The sequence below is a fragment of the Triticum aestivum genome, chromosome 6A, assembly GCF_018294505.1.
Source record: "Triticum aestivum cultivar Chinese Spring chromosome 6A, IWGSC CS RefSeq v2.1, whole genome shotgun sequence".
Classification (NCBI taxonomy): Eukaryota; Viridiplantae; Streptophyta; class Magnoliopsida; order Poales; family Poaceae; genus Triticum; species Triticum aestivum.
Genome location: NC_057809.1, coordinates 537,231,860 through 537,252,218, shown reverse-complemented (window position 1 = coordinate 537,252,218; position 20,359 = coordinate 537,231,860). Strand labels below are relative to the sequence as shown.

Below are 20,359 nucleotides of genomic sequence, written 5' to 3'. Positions count from 1 at the left end.
CTAGTGCAAGTGGGAGACTGTTGGAAATATGCCCTATAGGCAATAATAAAATGGTTATTATTATATTTCTTTGTTCATGATAATTGTCTATTGTTCATGCTATAATTGTGTTATCCGGAAATCGTAATACATGTGTGAATACATAGACCACAACACGTCCCTAGTGAGCCTCTAGTTGACTAGCTCGTTGATCAAAGGATAGTCATGGTTTCCTGACTATGAACATTGGATGTCATTGATAACGGGATCACATCATTAGGAGAATGATGTGATGGACAAGATCCAATCCTAAGCTTAGCTCAAAGATTGTGTAGTTCGTTTGCTGTAGCTTTTCTGAATGTCAAGTATCATTTACTTAGACCATGAGATTGTGCAACTCCCGGATACCGTAGGAGTGCCTTGGGTGTGCCGAATGTCACAACGTAACTGGGTGACTATAAAGGTACATTATAGGTATCTCCGAGTGTGTCTGTTGGGTTGGCACGAATCGAGACTGGGATTTGTCACTCCGTATGACGGAGAGGTATCTCTGGGCCCACTCGGTAATGCATCATCATAATGAGCTCAAAGTGATCAAGTGATTGATCACGGGATCATGCATTACGGTACGAGTAAAGTGACTTGCCGGTAACGATACTGAACAAGGTATTGGGATACCGACGATCGAGTCTCGGGCAAGTAACGTACCGATTGACAAAGAGAATTGTATACGGATTGATTGAATCCTCGACATCGTGGTTCATCCAATGAGATCATCGTGGAGCTTGTGGGAGCCAACATGGGTATCCAGATCCCGTTGTTGGTTATTGACCGGAGAGGCTTCTCGGTCATGTCTGCATGTCTCCCGAACCCATAGGGTCTACACACTTAAGGTTCAATGACGCTAGGGTTGTAGAGATATTAGCACACGGTCACCCGAAAGTTGTTCCGAGTTCCGGATGAGATCCCGGACGTCACGAGGAGTTCCGGAATGGTCCGGAGATAAAGATTTATATATAGGAAGTCCAGTTTCGGCCATCGGGAAGGTTTCGGGGTCACCGGTATTGTACCGGGACCACCGGAAGGGTTCCAGGGGTCCACCGGGTGGGGCCACCTATCTCGGAGGGCCCCATGAGCTGAAGTGGGAGGGGAACCAGCCCCTAGTGGGCTGGTGCGCCCCCCTTGGGCCTCCCCCTGCGCCTAGGGTTAGAAACCCTAGGGGTGGGGCGCCACCCTTGCCTTGGGGGGCAAGGCACCCCCTTGGCCGCCGCCCCCCTAGGAGATTGGATCTCCTAGGGCCGCCGCCCCCCCTAGGCACCCTATATATAGTGGGGGGAGGGAGGGCTGCGCACCCCAAGCCCCTGGCCTCTCCCTCTCCCTCCCGTGACACTCCTCCGTCTCCCAGCGCTTGGCGAAGCCCTGCCGAGATCACTGTTGCTTCCACCATCACGCCACCGTACTGCTGGATCTTCATCAACCTCTCCTTCCCCCTTGCTGGATCAAGAAGAAGGAGACGTCTCCCAACCGTACGTGTGTTGAACGCGGAGGTGCCGTCCGTTCGGCACTAGGTCATCGGTGATTTGAATCACGTCGAGTACGACTCCATCAACCCCGTTCTATTGAACGCTTCCGCTCGTGATCTACAAGGGTATGTAGATGCACTCCTCTCTCCCTCGTTGCTAGATGACTCCATAGATTGATCTTGATGATGCGTAGAAAATTTTAAAATTCTGCTACGTTCCCCAACAATAACAATAGCGCTTGTGGAGCAGAAATGGACTGCGGTCCGCGTGGCCCAGTTTGCACTTTTTGTTTTCTTTTTTAGAAAATTGTCGTATGTAAATAATAATCTCAATAATAAGACAACTTTCAAATATTGTTCATGTATTATTGTTCTAAAATAATACTTATGAATTATAAAAAACATTTCCATAATCATCATACAAATATTTTTCAAAATATTCAAAATTATAAAAATATTCCTTTCTTAGATATTCATGGTATATTTTTAAAATAGTCATAATTGGGAAAAATGTTTGTATAACAGCACTTGTTCATTTTTTGGAAATTCATAGAGCTTAAAAGTTGTTTATGTATTATTTTGAAGAGTGCCCAACTAGCTTCAGGCTAATTGCAGCATTTGTTTATGTATTATTCATAGAGCGATCGAGGAGAACGAAGTAGACAACTAAAAAGCGAATAGCGATCGATAGCCGCTACCTGCGTAATACCTGGGAGCGGGCCCCAAACTTTGGGGGGCTCGGGGCGGCCGCCCCCCCCCCCCCCCCCCCCCCCCCCCCCCCCCCCCTCAGGGCCGGCCCTGGCGGTTGGCCCGGCCGCGGCGCCGGAAGTGGATCCTAATTCTCTTCCATCTAGAAGGGGCGGATATAGCTGTATTCAAAGCCATAGATGGCGGAGACTGATGCAGGCGTGTTGGATGTAGATGTGTGTCTTTATGCTTTTGGCGCCGGTCCGAAGAAAAAGGGAAGCAGCGTCGCGACGATTATGCCGTGGTTGAAGATGACGACATGTTTGTATCTGGTTGCAAATTCCTGTGTTGCAGATGTCTTGTCATAAGATTTAGGAATAATGACACAGAGCTCGGGAGATCTTCGTGTTTTACTGGTTATTTTAGGGCGTTGTCTGTTTTTCAGATTCTTCATACGTGTTAGGGTCTGCTAGTACAATTCAAAGACTTTGTATTATTTCGTTATTTCAATACAAGCATACTTTCTAAAAAGAAAACTTCTCTCCCCGGGCAAGCAAAGGCAGGAGAGGCAACGCCCACGGAGTGAAGGGCAACGGCGCGACGAACCGCTCCCTCGACGGTGAAGCAGCTCCGCAGCCCTCCCGCACAACCAAACGCCAGCCAAAACGACGGTGTGTCTAATTCGCCTAGGCACCGATCACGTGGGTAACTCACCACACCCCAGCATGCCGGCAAAAAAGAACAAGAGCCAATCATCGCAACATGTGCCCTTTGCCGCCGCCGGCGGCGTATCTACCGCGCAAGCCGCCGCCTATGCCCACGTACCGACGTACGCACGCCAGATTTGCCGGCGATCGCGAGTTGGACCAAAGCGAAGCATGAACCAGAGCTGAGAGTCCGAAATGGACGTTCGGAGTCAATGTACCTGAGCGCGTGCACGAGTGCCCTGTCCCCATTTTCCAACCATTTTAGCGAGCACTTAGCTTAGTGATAACGCGAGGCCGTGCACTGCAGCAGGCACATACTCCCTCCGTTTTTTTAGTCTGCATATAAGGTTTGGTCAAAGTCAAGCTTTGTAAAGTTTGACTAACTTTATATTAAAACATATCAATATTCACAATATGAAATCAATATTTTCAGATGTATTATGAAATGTATTTTTATATTATATAATTATAATATTATAGATGTTCATATTTTTTAATATAAATTTGATCAGACTTTGTGTAGTTTGACTTTGACCAAAATTTATACGCGGAATAAAAAGAAGAGGGAGTATACGCTTCCTTTTCTTAGAAGACGACCTTGTGGCAGCGGCACCAGCACGACTTTTTCCTGCGTATCGGCGCAGCACTAAAAACTACCACCGCCCAAGCTGCATGCGCGCAATACCGACTAGGAGTAGCTAGCTTCTCAAGTGTGTGCGCAAGTCAATTCTTTTCCTTCAGAAAATATTTTGCGTGCGTGCACCCGCAAAAAAAAAAGGTGCATGCGCAGTCCATGTTTATCCCATGCTTGCGGACTCTTGTTGAACAACATTTAGGCGCCGCTTGGTATGGGTGTAAATTTATACACCCGGAATTAATCTACAGATGTATATTACCGGCCGTCCTTGATTTTCGGCTGGAAAATGAAACGACGCCCTGAGGTCCGTATCTTTTACCGGTGTATTTAGTAGCGAACCGACAATCCAAGCGGGGCCTTATTTAGTGAGTATATTGACATCGCCCGTTGCATTACACTAGTACATTTGTACGTCTGAATTCCAGGTTCAGTGCATGCATCTGCTGTAGCATGGCGTCAGGAACGGACAGTGACCGTGTGTGTGTGTGTGTGTAGATGATAGTAGATCCGATACGGCTCGAAGCACACGTGTCGATGTAAACAGAGGGGAGCTGTAGCTGTGGACGATTTAACTAATTTGGCCGGGTTCGGGTGACCGTGACATGCTTCGACCGGCCGGCCGTGAGCTCTTTCTTTGGCTGAGCTTGACCATCCAAGGTCTCGCAGTAATTAAGTGCGTAGAGAAAAGCGTGCAAGCCAGTGCCGTTCCGACCGTGCGACGACCGTCTTCTCCAGACGACTCTCCGGTGAATTCAACTGTTATAGTAGTAGCTTACCTATAACCGAAGGTAAAAAGTGTTATCTAGCTGTGGAATTCTGTGAGACATGCATGTTTGGATTAAGCCTCCGTCGATCCGCAGTAATTCCACAGAGAACAGTCCAAGTAACACCTGAACTGAAGACATTAATCTGGCGCGCGCATGCAGAGAGGGATATTAAGACGGATGAACGAGCGTGTGCAACATGGCGTAGGGCAATACGCGGCAGAGTCCGTCCTACTCGACCGGAAAGGCACCGGACGGAGCACCAACCAAGCCGAATCGTCCGACCAACATAGACCGGCCGGTCGCATCGCACGCCCCATTTCGCAACGCCCCTCCAACGGTTTGATCTGCCTGCTTCTGGCTTGTTTCTGAATCAGCTCGGTACCTTCGGTTCGGAGGCAAACGATCAGTTTTTCTTTAAGGAAAAAAAAACTCTATCTGCATCACCTTGATGTAGATAAGAACGCCTCTGAAATGCGCATCTAGATAGATAGGCTTAAGTTAATTTCCAAAAAAAAAACGCCGCCCAAAAGATAACGTAGGTTAACGTAAACGATGCCGCCGCTGATTGCACAGGTAGTCAGAACAACCACGACTCTGCAAGCCTGGGCTAAAATAAAGATAATCAACTCACCAGGCTCCAGCTTCAGCAGCCCCCGCAAAAAAAAAAAAAAAAAAAAAAAAAAAAAAGAAGGGTTCCAGCTTCAGCAGCACTGCTCAGCCAAACTGCTGGTGCTAGAAAATGAAGTGGTGCCACTGTTGATTCTTCAGGTCAATTCCTGCCTGGCTTGCTATAAATGCGCACGTCAAACGGAACCCCCTGGCAAGTTCGCGGACATCCTAATTCCTAGACACCTCCCGGCGATGTACTCCTGCGACGGCCGAGACCGCTCGGCCACGGCGGCGCGTATCATGGAGTCCAGCGCCAAGTACCAGCCATGCAACACGGCGGCGACGCGGACGGCCGGCGGCCAGGTCCCCGCGGACGCGCAGCAGCAGCAGCCGTCGCCGCGGCGCGCCAGGAGGAAGCACTCGGCGTCGGCGTCGCGCCGGTCGTCAACCACCGTGGTGGCCACCGACGTGTCCAACTTCCGCGCCATGGTGCAGGAGCTCACCGGCTTCCCGCCGGCCGCCATCTTCAGGCCACTGCCGCGCCGGGCCCACGCCGCCGGCCGCTCCCTGGCCGCCGCCGCCGCGCATGGGTGCGGCGGTGCGCTGCAGGGCCACCGTTCGGACGCGGCAACTGTCGCCGGCAGCGTCCCGGCAGTGGTGCAGCCGCTGGCGCACCCGCCGCAGTGCGCGCCGCCGGGCGTGTTTGACGGGCTGCCCGACCTCGGGTCGCCGGAGTTCGACACGTGGCCCGACTTGTCCTTCGAATGACAATACAGCAGTCCTGGTCGGTAGATTGTTATAATCAAGGGTGACTTGGTAATTTCCTCCTGCCCATGCTTATGTTTGCGTTTGGCAAGTCCTTTTCAAAAAACAAAAGGACGTCATTTGTACAGCACACAAGTTTATACATGGCTAAAGTAATGAAGGGCTTAGCTTTTTCATCTGAAGAAATACATTCCGGATTTTTGCTATATCTGACAAACATCAAGGAATACATTCCGTAGTATCCAAAGACTTTCAACCCCATCTTCTTAGCCCACCGACATGAACAACTCCGTCTACCTCATCACCAGAGAAATTGTAGTCAGAAAGAAGCGGTTGCAAAGACCGAATCAAAATCCTAGAAACAACACACACCATTATGGGCTACATGAGCCACAACAAAATACCTGCGGCAAGAGGCAGGGCATAACACACGCTTGAAGAACGTCGACCGAGACGCGCCTAGTGAATAGGTTGCGAAGATTTGATGCAGAACAACCAACGGGAAGGAAGAGCCCCCGCCCGAGGCTTAACAAAGAGAGAAGGCACTCCCTTACCAGCTTAACACTTGTCAAGATTCAACATCAGGTTTGATACTTTGTCCGCCGCCAGCGGCACCATCACATCGCCCAATAGATCCAGCTGCCCAGATGCATGGGACCACACCCTCACAAGCCTACCGCCGATTTTGGAGTGAACATTGTCGGGTCAGGGAGGAGATCGGAGGGACTTATTCCACTGCTGCAATGTTGTCGCTGCCCAACGTCACTGCTGAGACACGTGAACAAAAAATCCATAAAAAAGGAAAGTACACATTGGTCGGAGAAACTGAGTTCCCCTTCGTCTCCCCGTGCCAAGATGGTGGGAACAAGGGCCATGCTGGAGAAGAGGGTTAAACCCTAGCCACCTTGTACGCAGGAAATAGAAGGAACGAGACCTCATATGTTCTAAACTCTTGTTGTCGCGTGGAACCTACAAACATTTTTGTTTGATTGTTGGACACTATCAGCATACCCTCCCTTCGGTTAAGTGAAGAGGGGGATGCTATTATGTGGATTTTTTATGATAAAGGGGTTCACGGAGTTAATTCTTCTACTTTTAATTATAGGGGTGTTTTCCCCATATAGATTCATACTATGTGGAAGTGTTGTGTCGACAGGAAGTGGGCTTCTATCCCAGATCATGTCGCTTGTAGCCCTAGACAGGCCATCTGGGCGGGCCTAGACCCAAGCTCCGCGGAGAGGTCGTATCCTCGCGGGTAACTACTTCAAACGGGTGTCCCATGGACTCCCAAGAAGGAAGGCATCCGACTACCAAACGAGGAGGAGTTCAAGTCGTCCAAAACTAAGAGACCTCGCGGGTAACTACTTCAAACGGGTGTCCCATGGACTCCCAAGAAGGAAGGCATCCGACTACCAAACGAGGAGGAGTTCAAGTCGTCCAAAACTAGGAGACCAAGGTGGAGGGCAGTCAAACCAACCAAGGCCACTTATTAATGCTTCAAGAATAGGATGAGGAGGGGGGACTTCGACTTCAAGGGCAAAGAAGACGGAGGAATCGAAGCTCTAGTTTAACCTAAAGTAGATTCAATATAAGACATCACGCCTAGTTTGACCACCTCAAGGGCTAGTGACCTCGTGACAAAGTCGCCGGACCCCCAAATTTTGTAGCGAACATTGTCGGGTCAGGGAGGAGATCGGAGGGACTTATTCCACTGCTGCAATGTTGTCGCTGCCCAACGTCCACTAGTAGAAAAATGGTCAAACGTGAAGCACATTAGTGCCGGTTTGAATTCGAGCCGGCACTAATGTGTGCATTAGTGTCGGTTCCAACGGCTAGCCAGCCGCTCTCATTAGTACCGGTTTGTGGCGAACCTTTAGCACCGGTTCGTGCCACGAACCGGTACTACAGTGAGTGGTGGCAGGATGTTGTCAGTCCGGGGCCCCTCCATCACCTTTAGTACCCTGGTCGTATCACGAACCGGTACTAAAGGTCGTCCTACATAGACCCTTCGTCCACCCGAGCTCGCTCTGTTCTTCCCCTTTCCCCTCTCCTCTCTGTTCTTTTCCCTCTTCCTCTCAAGCTCATCACACATTTTGCCCAAAATTTGTCAAGATTTGAAGGCCCCCATCCATTCAAATGATCACAAAGGTTAGCAACTTTGTCCTTTCATCTCTCATTGCTAGATTAGCTCGTGCAATGCTTTATATAGTGATTGATTTTTGAGTTTAGTAATTAGGGAGGAATTATATATATGTGCTAGTTTTTGATTTATATGCAATTTGAGGTCAAAAATAACACTTAGTTTTGCATATGTAGGTGTGGTTTACTTAGTACCTTCTAAATCTCCGTTGTAACCACCGTCGATCGCTCGCAACGTCCCCTCGCCGGCACCACCTTGTGGTGAGCCTCTTGTTCATGAAGTTTTATATAAAAAATTGATGTTTGTGTGATTTGGATATAGTTACTCGTATAATTATCTTACCCATACGTTGTTTGTTATACATAGTGCCATGGTTTTGATATCCGTCCCCGTCGGCCCTCGTCCGGGTTATGATTCGGATGTGGTATATTCTCTTTTAAAACTATTCATTGCATTTCGTGTTTATGAAAAATTATACCCATCAAGTTGACATAGATATTTGTATGTAGGAGGTAGTTGAACTGTAAATTCCAACCGACCCTATTGTCGAGAGGTTAAATTTAGTTGAAAGAGAAAACGAGGATTTGAAGGAAAAATTGAAAAGAATTGAGGGGGAGAAGATGGAATTGGAGTTGCATGTTGCCGATGTCGTCGATGATCACAAGATTAAGATGGAGAAAATGCGCTTGAAGATTAGAAAGATTAGAAAATATGCCATTCATAGTGAGGCTTGGTATCATTATGCTGTTGGATCAATTGTTACCTTAGTTGCGATCTTGATCACATTTGTTGTTGCATTTAAATTCTTTAGCTAGAGAGTTATTTGTTTGTTGCATTTAAGTGTTGTATGATCTTTATGTATGAACTTTATGTATTGTATTAATTTGGTGTTTTCGGTGTTGTGTATTGAAGATGAGCCGGCAATGGTTGTACGATGACCGATGCTCTCCCGAGTTCATTAATGGCGTGCGTACTTTTCTGCTTGCGGCTGAGGCAAACAAGCGGGCGGATGGTTTTATGCCTTGTCCATGTGCTGGCTGTAAGAATGGTCACAATTACTCTACGTCAAGAACCATTCACGTCCACCTGTTTGAGTCCGGTTTCATGCCCCACTATAATGTTTGGACCAAGCATGGAGAAAAAGGGGTTATGATGGAAGACAATGAAGAAGAAGAGGGCGATGACAGCTATCCTGGCCATGGGTTCCCTGAATACGATGATATAACAATGAGGGAAGAAGCTGAGCCGGTAATGCGGGAAGAAGCTGAGCCGGCAATGCGGGAAGAAGCTGAAGAAGAGGCATCGGATGAGCGCGTTGATGATCTAGGTCGGGCCATTGCCCATGCAAAGAGAAACTGCGCAAGTGATTTGGAGAATAAGAAGTTGCAGCGCATGTTAGAGGATCACAAAAAATTGTTGTACCCGAATTGCGTAGGTGACAAGAAAAAGCTGGGCACCACACTGGAATTGCTACAATGGAAGGCAGAGAATGGTGTATCTGACAAGGGATTTGGGAAGTTGCTGGTAATTATAAAGAATATGCTTCCAAAGGACAACGAATTGCCCGAGAGTACGTACGAAGCAAACAAGGTTGTCTGCCCTCTAGGGTTAGAGGTGCAGAAGATACATGCATGCCCTAATGATTGCACCTTCTATAGCGGTGAGTACGAGGATTTGAACGCTTGCCCAATATGCGGTGCATTGCGCTATAAGATCAGCCGTGATGACCCTGGTGATGTCGAGGGCGAGCGCCCCAGGAAGAAGATTCCTGCCAAGGTGATGTGGTATGCTCCTATAATACCACGGTTGAAACGTTTGTTCCAAAACAAAGAGCATGCCAAGGCGATGCGATGGCACAGAGAAGACCGTAAGAAAGACGGAAAGTTGAGAGTACCCGCTGATGGGTCGCAGTGGAGAAAAATTGAAAGAAAGTACGGGAAGGAGTTTGCAGATGACGCAAGGAACATATGGTTTGGTCTAAGCGCAGATGGCATTAATCCTTTTGGGAAGCAGAGCAGCAACCATAGCACCTGGCCTGTGACTCTATGTTTGTATAACCTTCCTCTTTGGTTGTGCATGAAGCGGAAATTCATTATGATGCCAGTGCTCATCCAAGCCCTAAGCAACCCGGCAACGACATTGATGTGTACCTAAGGCCATTAGTTGAAGAACTCTTACAACTGTGGAATGGAACATGTGTACGTGCGTGGGATGAGCACATGGGGGAAGAATTTGACCTAAAGGCGTTGCTGTTCGTGACCATTAATGATTGGCCTGCTCTCAGTAACCTTTCAGGACAGACAAACAAGGGATACCGCGCATGCATGCACTGTTTGGATGATACCGACAGTATATATTTGGCTAATTGTAAGAAAAATGTGTACCTGGGACATCGTCGATTTCTTCTGAGCAGGCATCCCGTAAGAAAGAAAGGCAAGCACTTCAAAGGTGAGGCGGATCACCGGACGAAGCCTCGCCACCGTACTGGTGCTGATGTACATGATATGGTCAAGGATTTGAAGGTGGTCTTTGGAAAGGGTCCTGGTGGACAACCTGTTCCAAATGACGCTGACGGACTCGCACCCATGTGGAAGAAGAAATCTATATTTTGGGACCTGCCCTATTGGAAAGACCTAGAGGTCCGCTCCACAATCGACGTGATGCACGTGACGAAGAATCTTTGTGTGACCCTGCTTGGCTTCTTGGGCGTGTATGGGAAGATAAAAGATACACCTAAGGCACGGGAGGACCAGCAACGTATGCACGGAAAAGACAGCATACATCAGAGTCATGCTGAAGGAAATATGCCCTAGAGGCAATAATAAAGTTATTATTTATTTCCTTATATCATGATAAATGTTTATTATTCATGCTAGAATTGTATTAACCGGAAACATAATACATATGTGAATACATAGAAAAACAGAGTGTCACTAGTATGCCTCTACTTGACTAGCTCGTTAATCAAAGATGGTTATGTTTCCTAACCATTGACAAAGAGTTGTTATTTGATTAACAGGATCACATCATTAGGTGAATGATCTGATTGACATGACCCATTTCATTAGCTTAGCACCCGATTGTTTAGTATGTTGCTATTGCTTTCTTCATGACTTATACATGTTCCTATGACTATGAGATTATGCAACTCCCGTGTGCCGGAGGAACACTTTGTGTGCTACCAGACGTCACAACGTGACTGGGTGATTATAAAGGTGCTCTACAGGTGTCTCCAAAAGGTACATGTTGGGTTGGCGTATTTCGAGATTAGGATTTGTCACTCCGATTGTCGGAGAGGTATCTCTGGGCCCTCTCGGTAATGCATATCACATAAGCCTTGCAAGCATTGCAACTAATGAGTTAGTTGCGAGATGATGTATTACGGAACGAGTAAAGAGACTTTCCGGTAATGAGATTGAACTAGGTATTGAGATACCGACGATCGAATCTCGGGCAAGTAACATACCGATGACAAAGGGAACAACGTATGTTGTTATGCGGTCTGACCGATAAAGATCTTCATAGAATATGTAGAGCCAATATGAGCATCCAGGTTCCGCTATTGGTTATTGACCGGAGACGTGTCTCGGTCATGTCTACATTGTTCTCGAACCGTAGGGTCCGCACGCTTAAGGTTTCGATGACAGTTATATAATGAGTTTATGAGTTTTGATGTACCGAAGGAGTTCGAAGTCCCGGATGAGATCGGGGACATGACGAGGAGTCTCGAAATGGTCGAGACGTAAAGATCGATATATTGGACGACTATATTCGGATTTCGGAAAGGTTCCGAGTGATTCGGCTATTTTTCGAAGTACTGGAGAGTTACGGGAATTCGCTGGGGAGTATATGGGCCTTATTGGGCCATACGGGAATAGAGGAGAGAGGCCAAAAGGAAGGAGGCCTGCGCCCCCCCTCTGGTCCGAATTGGACAAGGGGCGCAGCCCCCTTTTCCTTCTTCCTCTCCCCCTCTTTCCCCTTCTCCTACTCCAACAAGGAAGGGGGGAGTCCTACTCCCGGTGGGAGTAGGACTCCCCTTGGCGCGCCCACTCCTAGGCCGGCCGCCCCTCCCCCTTGCTCCTTTATATACGGGGGCAGGGGGCCACCCCATGACACACAAGTTGACCTTCGGGATCGTACCTTAGCCGTGTGCGGTGCCCCCCTCGATGATATTACACCTCGATCATATTGTAGCGGTGCTTAGGCAAAGCCCTGCGACGGTTAAACATCAAGATCGTCACCACGCCGTCGTGCTGACGAAACTCCTCCCCGAAGCTTTGCTGGATCGGAGCCCGGGGTGCGCCATCGAGCTGTACGTGTGTCAAGAACTCGGAGGTGCCGGAGTAACGGTGCATGGATCGGTTGGACCGGGAAGATGTACGACTACTTCCTCTACGTTGCATCAACGCTTCCGCTTCGGTCTACGAGGGTACGTAGACAACACTCTCCCCTCTCGTTGCTATGCATCACCATGATCTTGCGTGTGCGTAGGAAATTTTTTGAAATTACTACGTTCCCCAACAGTGGCATCCGAGCCTAGGTTTTTATGGTTTGATGTTATATGCACGAGTAGAACACAAGTGAGTTGTGGGCGATATAAGTCATACTGCTTACCAGCAATGTCATACTTTGGTTCGGCGGTATTGTTGGATGAAGCGGCCCGGACCGACATTACGCGTACGCTTACGCGAGAACGGTTCTCCCGACGTGCTTTGCACATAGGTGGCTTGCGGGTGACCGTTTCTCCAACTTTAGTTGAACCGAGTGTGGCTACGCCCGGTCCTTGCGAAGGTTAAAACAGCACCAACTTGGTAAACTATCGTTGTGGTTTTGATGCGTAGGTAAGATCGGTTCTTGCTTAAGCCTGTAGCAGCCACGTAAACCTTGCAACAACAAAGTAGAGGACGTCTAACTTGTTTTTGCAGGGCATGTTGTGATGTGATATGGTCAAGACATGATGCTAAATTTTATTGTATGAGATGATCATGTTTTGTAACTGAGTTATCGGCAACTGGCAGGAGCCATATGGTTGTCGCTTTATTGTATGCAATGCAATCGCGCTGTAATGCTTTACTTTATCACTAAGCGGTAGCTAAACCTGGGCAAACGTCGGGCCGGGCCGGGTTTCGGGCCGGGCTTGTAAAAGCCCGACCTTCATTTCTCAAGCCCGAGCCCGGCCCGAAGCCCGAAATACTCCCTGATTTCAAGCCCGAGCCCGGCCCGAACTCAGGCCTGAAGCCTGAAAGCCCGGCCCGAACGGTGTTTTTTAGTACGTGTACGTGCAAGCCCGGCCCGAAGCCCGAAAGCCCAGCCCGAAAAAGAGAAAAAGAGAAGCCCGAGCCCGGCCTGAACTACCTTTCGGGCTGCAAAACAAAGCCCGAGCCCGGCCCGAGTGTCAAGCCCGGCCCGGCCCGGCCCGGGTTTTTCGGGCCGGGCTCGGGCCGGGTCGTCGGGCCGGGCTGCCCATGCCCGGGTTTAGCGGTAGCGATAGTCGTGGTAGCATAAGATTGGCGAGACGACAACGATGCTACGATGGAGATCAAGGTGTCGCGCCGGTGAAAATGGTGATCATGACGGTGCTTCGGAGATGGAGATCACAGGCACAAGATGATGATGGCCATATCATATCACTTATATTAATTGCATGTGATGTTTATCTTTTATGCATCTTATCTTGCTTTGATTGACGGTAGCATTATAAGGTGATCTCTCACTAAATTATCAAGAAGTGTTCTCCCTGAGTATGCACCGTTGCGAAAGTTCTTCGTGCTGAGACACCACGTGATGATCGGGTGTGATAGGCTCTACGTTCAAATACAACGGGTGCAAAACAGTTGCACACGCGAAATACTCAGGTTATACTTGACGAGCCAAGCATATACAGATATGGCCTCGGAACACGTAGACCGAAAGGTCGAGCGTGAATCATATAGTAGATATGATCAACATAGTGATGTTCACCAATGAAACTACTCCATCTCACGTGATGATCGGGCATGGTTTAGTTGATTTGGATCACGTGATCACTTAGAGGATTAGAGGGATGTCTGTCTAAGTGGGAGTTCTTAAGTAATATGATTAATTGAACTTTAATTTATCATGAACTTAGTCCTGGTAGTATTAGCATATCTATGTTGTAGATCAATAGCTCGCGTTTAGCTCCCCTGTTTTATTTTTGATATGTTCCTAGAGAAAATTGTGTTGAAAAATGTTAGTAGCAATGATGCGGATTGGATCCGTGATCTGAGGTTTATCCTCATTGCTGCACAGAAGAATTATGTCCTTGATGCACCGCTAGGTGACAGACCTATTGCAGGAGCAGATGCAGACGTTATGAACGTTTGGCTAGCTCAATATGATGACTACTTGATAGTTTAGTGCACCATGCTTAATAGCTTAGAATCGGGACTTCAAAGACGTTTTGAACGTCATGGACCATATGAGATGTTCCAGGAGTTGAATTTAATATTTCAAGCAAATACCCGAGTTGAGAGATATGAAGTCTCCAACAAGTTCTATAGCTAAAAGATGGAAGAGAATCGCTCAACTAGTGAGCATGTGCTCAGATTGTCTGGGTACTACAATCACTTGAATCAAGTGGGAGTTAATCTTCCAGATAAGATAGTGATTGACAGAATTCTCTAGTCACCATCACCAAGTTAGTAGAACTTCGTGATGAATTATAATATGCAAGGGATAACGGAAATGATTCCCAAGCTCTTCGTAATGCAGAAATTGACGAAGGTAGAAATCGAGAAAAACTTCAAGTGTTGATGGTAGACAAGACCACTAGTTTCAAGAAAAGGGCAGAGGGAAGAAGGGGAACTTCAAGAAGAACAACAAGCAAGTTGCTGCTCAAGTGAAGAAGCCCAAGTCTGGTCCTAAGCCTAAGACTAAGTGCTTCTACTGGAAAGGGACTGGTCACTGGAAGCGGAACTACCCCAAGTGATTGGCGGATAAGAAGGATGGCAAAGTGAACATAAGTATATTTGATATACATGTTATTGATGTGTACTTTACTAGTGTTTATAGCAACCCCTCAGTATTTGATACTAGTTCAGTTGCTAAGATTAGTAACTCGAAACGGGAGTTGCAGAATAAACAGAGACTAGTTAAGGGTGAAGTGACGATGTGTGTTAGAAGTGGTTCCAAGATTGATATGATCATCATCGCACACTCCCTATAATTTCGGGATTAGTGTTGAACCGAAATAAGTGTTATTTGGTGTTTGCGTTGAGCATGAATATGATTTGATCATGTTTATTGTAATACGGTTATTCATTTAAGTAAGAGAATAAATTGTTGTTCTGTTCACATGAATAAAACCTTATATGGTTCCACACCCAATGAAAATAGTTCGTTGGATCTCGATCGTAGTGACACACATAATCATAATATTGAAACCAAAAGATGCAAAGTTAATAATGATAGTGCAACTTATTTGTGGCACTACCGTTTAGGTCATATTGGTGTAAAGCGCATGAAGAAACTCCATGCTGATTGGCTTTTAGAATCACTTGATTATGAATCAGTTGATGCTTGCGAACCATGCCTCATGGGCAAGATGACTAAGACTCTGTTCTTCGGAACAATGGAGCGAGCAACAGATTTGTTGGAAATCATACATACTGATGTATGTGGTCCGATGAATATTGAGCCTCGTGACAAGTATCATTATTTTCTGATCTTCACAGATGATTTGAGCAGATATGAGTATATCTACTAGATGAAACATAAGTCTGAAACATTTGAGAAGTTCAAAGAATTTCAGAGTGAAGTGGAAAATCATCGTAACAAGAAAAATAAGGTTTCTACGATCTGATCGCGGAGACAAATATTTGAGTTACGAGTTTGGCCTTCAATTAAAACAATGTGAAATAGTTTCACTACTCACGCCACCTGGAACACCATAGTGTAATGGTGTGTCCAAACGTCATAACCGTACTTTATTAGATATAGTGCGATCTATGATGTCTCTTACCGATCTACCACTATCATTTTGGGGTTATGCATTAGAGACAGTTGCATTCACGTTAAATAGGGCACCATCTAAATCTGTTGAGACGACACTGTATGAACTATGGTTTGGCAAGAAACCTAAGCTGTCGTTTCTTAAAGTTTGGAGTTGTGATGCTTATGTGAAAAAGTTTCATCTCGATAAGATCAAACTTAAATCGGAGAAATATGTCTTCATAGGATACCCAAAGGAGACAGTTGAGTACACCTTCTATCACAGATCCGAAGGCAAGACATTCGTTGCTAAGAATGGATCCTTTCTAGAGAAGGAGTTTCTCTCGAAAGAAGTGAGTGGGAGGAAAGTACAAAACTTGATAAGGTAATTGTACCTTCTCCCTTATTGGAAAATAGTTCATCACAGAAATTTGTTCCTGTGACTACTACACCAATTAGTGAGGAAGCTAATGATGATGATCATGTAACTTCAGATCAAGTTACTACCGAATCTTGTAGGTAAACCAGAGAGAGATCCATACCAGAGTGGTACGGTAATCTTGTTCTGGAAGTTATGTTACTAGACCATGACGAACCTACGAACTATGAGGAAGCGATGATGAGCCCAGATTTCGCAAAATGGCTTGAGGCCATGAAATCTGAGATGGGATCCATGTATGAGAACAAAGTATGGACTTTGGTTGACTTGCCCGATGATCGGCAAGCCATAGAAAATAAATGGATTTTCAAGAGGAAGACGGATGCTGATAGTAGTGTTACTATCTACAAAGCTAGAATTGTCGCAAAAAGGTTTCGACAAGTTCAAGGTGTTGACTACGATGAGAGTTTCTCATTCGTATCTATGCTTAAATCTGTCCGAATCATGTTAGCAATTGCCGCATTTTATGAAATCTGGCAAATGGATAACAAAACTGCAATCCTTAATGGATTTCTTAAAGAAGAGTTGTATATGATGCAACCAGAAGTTTTTGTCAATCCTAAAGGTGTTAACAAAATGTGCAAACTCCAGCGATCCATCTATGGACTGGTGTAAGCATCTCGGAGTTGGAATATACGCTTTGATAAGTTGATCAAAGCATATAGTTTTATACAGACTTGCGGTGAAGCCTGTATTTACAAGAAAGTGAGTGGGAGCACTACATCATTTCTGATAAGTATATGTGAATGACATATTGTTGATCGGAAATAATGTAGAATTATTCTGCAAAGCATAAAGGAGTGTTTGAAAGGAGTTTTTCAAAGAAAGACCTAGGTGAAGTTGCTTACATATTGAGCATCAAGATCTATAGAGATAGATCAAGACGCTTGATAAGTTTTTTCAATAAATATATACCTTGACAAGATTTTGAAGTAGTTCAAAATAGAACAGTCAATGAAAGAGTTTCTTGCCTGTGTTACAAGGTGTGAAATTGAGTAAGACTCAAAGCCCGACCACGACAGAAGATAGAAAGAGAATGAATGTCATTCCCTATGACTTGGTCATATGTTCTATAAAGTATGCCATGCTGTGTACCAGATCTATTGTATACCCTACCACTGAGTTTGGCAAGGGAGTACAATAGTGATCTAGTAGTAGATCACTGGACAGCGGTCAAAAATTGTCCTTAGTGGAATAAGGATATGTTTCTCGATTATGGAAGTGAAAAAGGTTCATCGTAAAGGGTTACGCCGATGCAAGTTTTGACACTAATCTAGATGACTCTAAGTCTCGGTCTAGATACATATTGAAAGTGGGAGCAATTAGCTAGAGTAGCTCCATGCAGAGCATTGTTGACATAGAAATTTGCAAAATACATGTGGATCTGAATGTGGCAGACCCGTTGACTAAGATTCTCTCACAAGCAAAACATGATCACACCTTAGTACTCTTTGGGTGTTAATCACATAGTGATGTGAACTAGATTACTGAATCTAGTAAACACTTTGGGTGTTGGTCACATGGCGATGTGAACTATGGGTGTTAATCACATGATGATGTGAACTATCGATGTTAATCACATGGTGATGTGATCTAGATTATTGACTCTAGTGCAAGTGGGAGACTGAAGGAAATATGCCCTAGAGGCAATAATAAAGTTATTATTTATTTCCTTATATCATGATAAATGTTTATTATTCATGCTAGAATTGTATTAACCGGAAACATAATACATGTGTGAATACATAGACAAACAGAGTGTCACTAGTATGCCTCTACTTGACTAGTTCGTTAATCAAAGATGGTTATGTTTCCTAACCATTGACAAAGAGTTGTTATTTGATTAACGGGATCACATCATTAGGTGAATGATCTGATTGACATGACCCATTTCATTAGCTTAGCACCCGATCGTTTAGTATGTTGCTATTGCTTTCTTCATGACTTATACATGTTCCTATGACTATGAGATTATGCAACTCCCGTGTGCCGGAGGAACACTTTGTGTGCTACCAAACGTCACAACATAACTAGGTGATTATAAAGGTGCTCTACAAGTGTCTCCAAAAGGTACATGTTGGGTTGGCGTATTTCGAGATTAGGATTTGTCACTCTGATTGTCGGAGAGGTATCTCTGGGCCCTCTCGGTAATGCACATCACATAAGCCTTGCAAGCATTGCAACTAATGAGTTAGTTGCGAGATGATGTATTACGGAACGAGTAAAAAGACTTGCCGGTAACGAGATGGAACTAGGTATTGAGATACCGACGATCGAATCTCGGGCAAGTAACATACCGATGACAAAGGGAACAACGTATGTTGTTATGCGGTCTGACCGATAAAGATCTTCGTAGAATATGTAGGAGCCAATATGAGCATCCAGGTTCCGCTATTGGTTATTGACCGGAGATGTGTCTCGGTCATGTCTACATTGTTCTCGAACTGTAGGGTCGCACGCTTAAGGTTTCGATGACAGTTATATAATGAGTTTATGAGTTTTGATGTACCGAAGGAGTTCGGAGTCCCTGATGAGATCGGGGACATAACGAGGAGTCTCGAAATGGTCGAGACGTAAAGATCGATATATTGGACGACTATATTCGGACTTCGGAAAGGTTCCGAGTGATTCGGGTATTTTTCGAAGTACCGTAGAGTTACGGGAATTCGCCGGGGAGTATATGGGCCTTATTGGGCCATACGGGAATAGAGGAGAGAGGCCAAAAGGAAGGAGGCCTGCGCCCCCCCTCTGGTCCGAATTGGACAAGGGGCGCAGCCCCCTTTTCCTTCTTCCTCTCCCCCTCTTTCCCCTTCTCCTACTCCAACAAGAAAGGAGGGAGTCCTACTCCCGGTGGGAGTAGGACTCCCCTTGGCGCGCCCACTCCTAGGCCGGCCGCCCCTCCCCCCTTGCTCCTTTATATACGGGGGCAGGGGGCACCCCATGACACACAAGTTGATCTTCGTGATCGTTCCTTAGCCGTGTGCGGTGCCCCCGTCCACGATATTACACCTCGATCATATTGTAGCGGTGCTTAGGCGAAGCCCTGCGACGGTTAAACATCAAGATCGTCACCACGCTGTCGTGCTGACGAAACTCCTCCCCGAAGCTTTGCTGGATCGGAGCCCGGGGTGCGTCATCGAGCTGTACGTGTGTCAAGAACTCGGAGGTGCCGGAGTAACGGTGCTTGGATCGGTTGGCCCGGAAGACGTACGACTACTTCCTCTACGTTGCGTCAACGCTTCCGCTTCGGTCTACGAGGGTACGTAGACAACACTCTCCCCTCTCGTTGCTATGCATCACCATGATCTTGCGTGTGCGTAGGAATTTTTTTGAAATTACTACGTTCGCCAACACATGCAAGCTACGCTCTTACCAAAGAAGAGAAGGAAATCTTCTTTGAATTCCTGCTCAGTATTAAGGTACCGTCTGGCTTCTCGTCGAATATAAAGGGAATAATAAGCATGGCAGAGAAAAAGTTCCAGAATCTAAAGTCTCATGACTGCCACTTGATTATGACGCAACTGCTTCCGGTTGCATTGAGGGGGCTTCTACCGGAAAACGTTCGATTAGCCATTGTGAAGCTATGTGCATTCCTCAGTGCAATCTCTCAGAAGGTAATCGATCCAGAAATCATACCAAGGTTAGAGAATGATTTGGTGCAATGTCTTGTCAGTTTCGAGTTGGTGTTCCCACCATCCTTCTTTAACATCATGACGCACGTCCTAGTTCACCTATGTGAAGAGATTAACGTTTTGGGTCCTGTATTTCTACACAATATGTTCCCCTTTGAGAGGTTCATGGGAGTCTTAAAGAAATATGTTCATAACCGTGCTAGGCCAGAAGGAAGCATCTCCAAGGGCCATGAAAATGAGGAGGTCATTGAGTTTTGTATTGACTTTATTCCTGACCTTAAGCCGATTGGTGTTCCTGAATCGCGGCATAAGGGCAGACTGGATGGAAAAGGCACGCTAGGAGGGGAACAAATAATATGTATGGACGGACGTTCTCTCACTGAAGCACACTACATAGTTCTACAGAATTCCGCCTTGGTGGCTCCGTATATGGATGAACATAAGAATTTGCTATGCTCCAAACACCCGGAGCGGTCTGATGACTGGATTACACGTGAACAAACTAGGAGTTTCGCCAGCTGGTTG

General features: G+C 46.2%; 1 protein-coding gene across 1 annotated transcript; it reads left to right on the top strand.

Annotated features, from left to right (window-relative positions):
• Positions 1–5,082: 5,082 nt before the first annotated feature.
• On the top strand, positions 5,083–6,075 carry LOC123130950 (uncharacterized). The gene has a single exon (XM_044550738.1). It carries the CDS (start codon positions 5,161–5,163, stop codon positions 5,674–5,676), a length of 516 nt encoding a protein of 171 aa, XP_044406673.1. The 5' UTR covers positions 5,083–5,160; the 3' UTR covers positions 5,677–6,075.
• Positions 6,076–20,359: the final 14,284 nt, after the last annotated feature.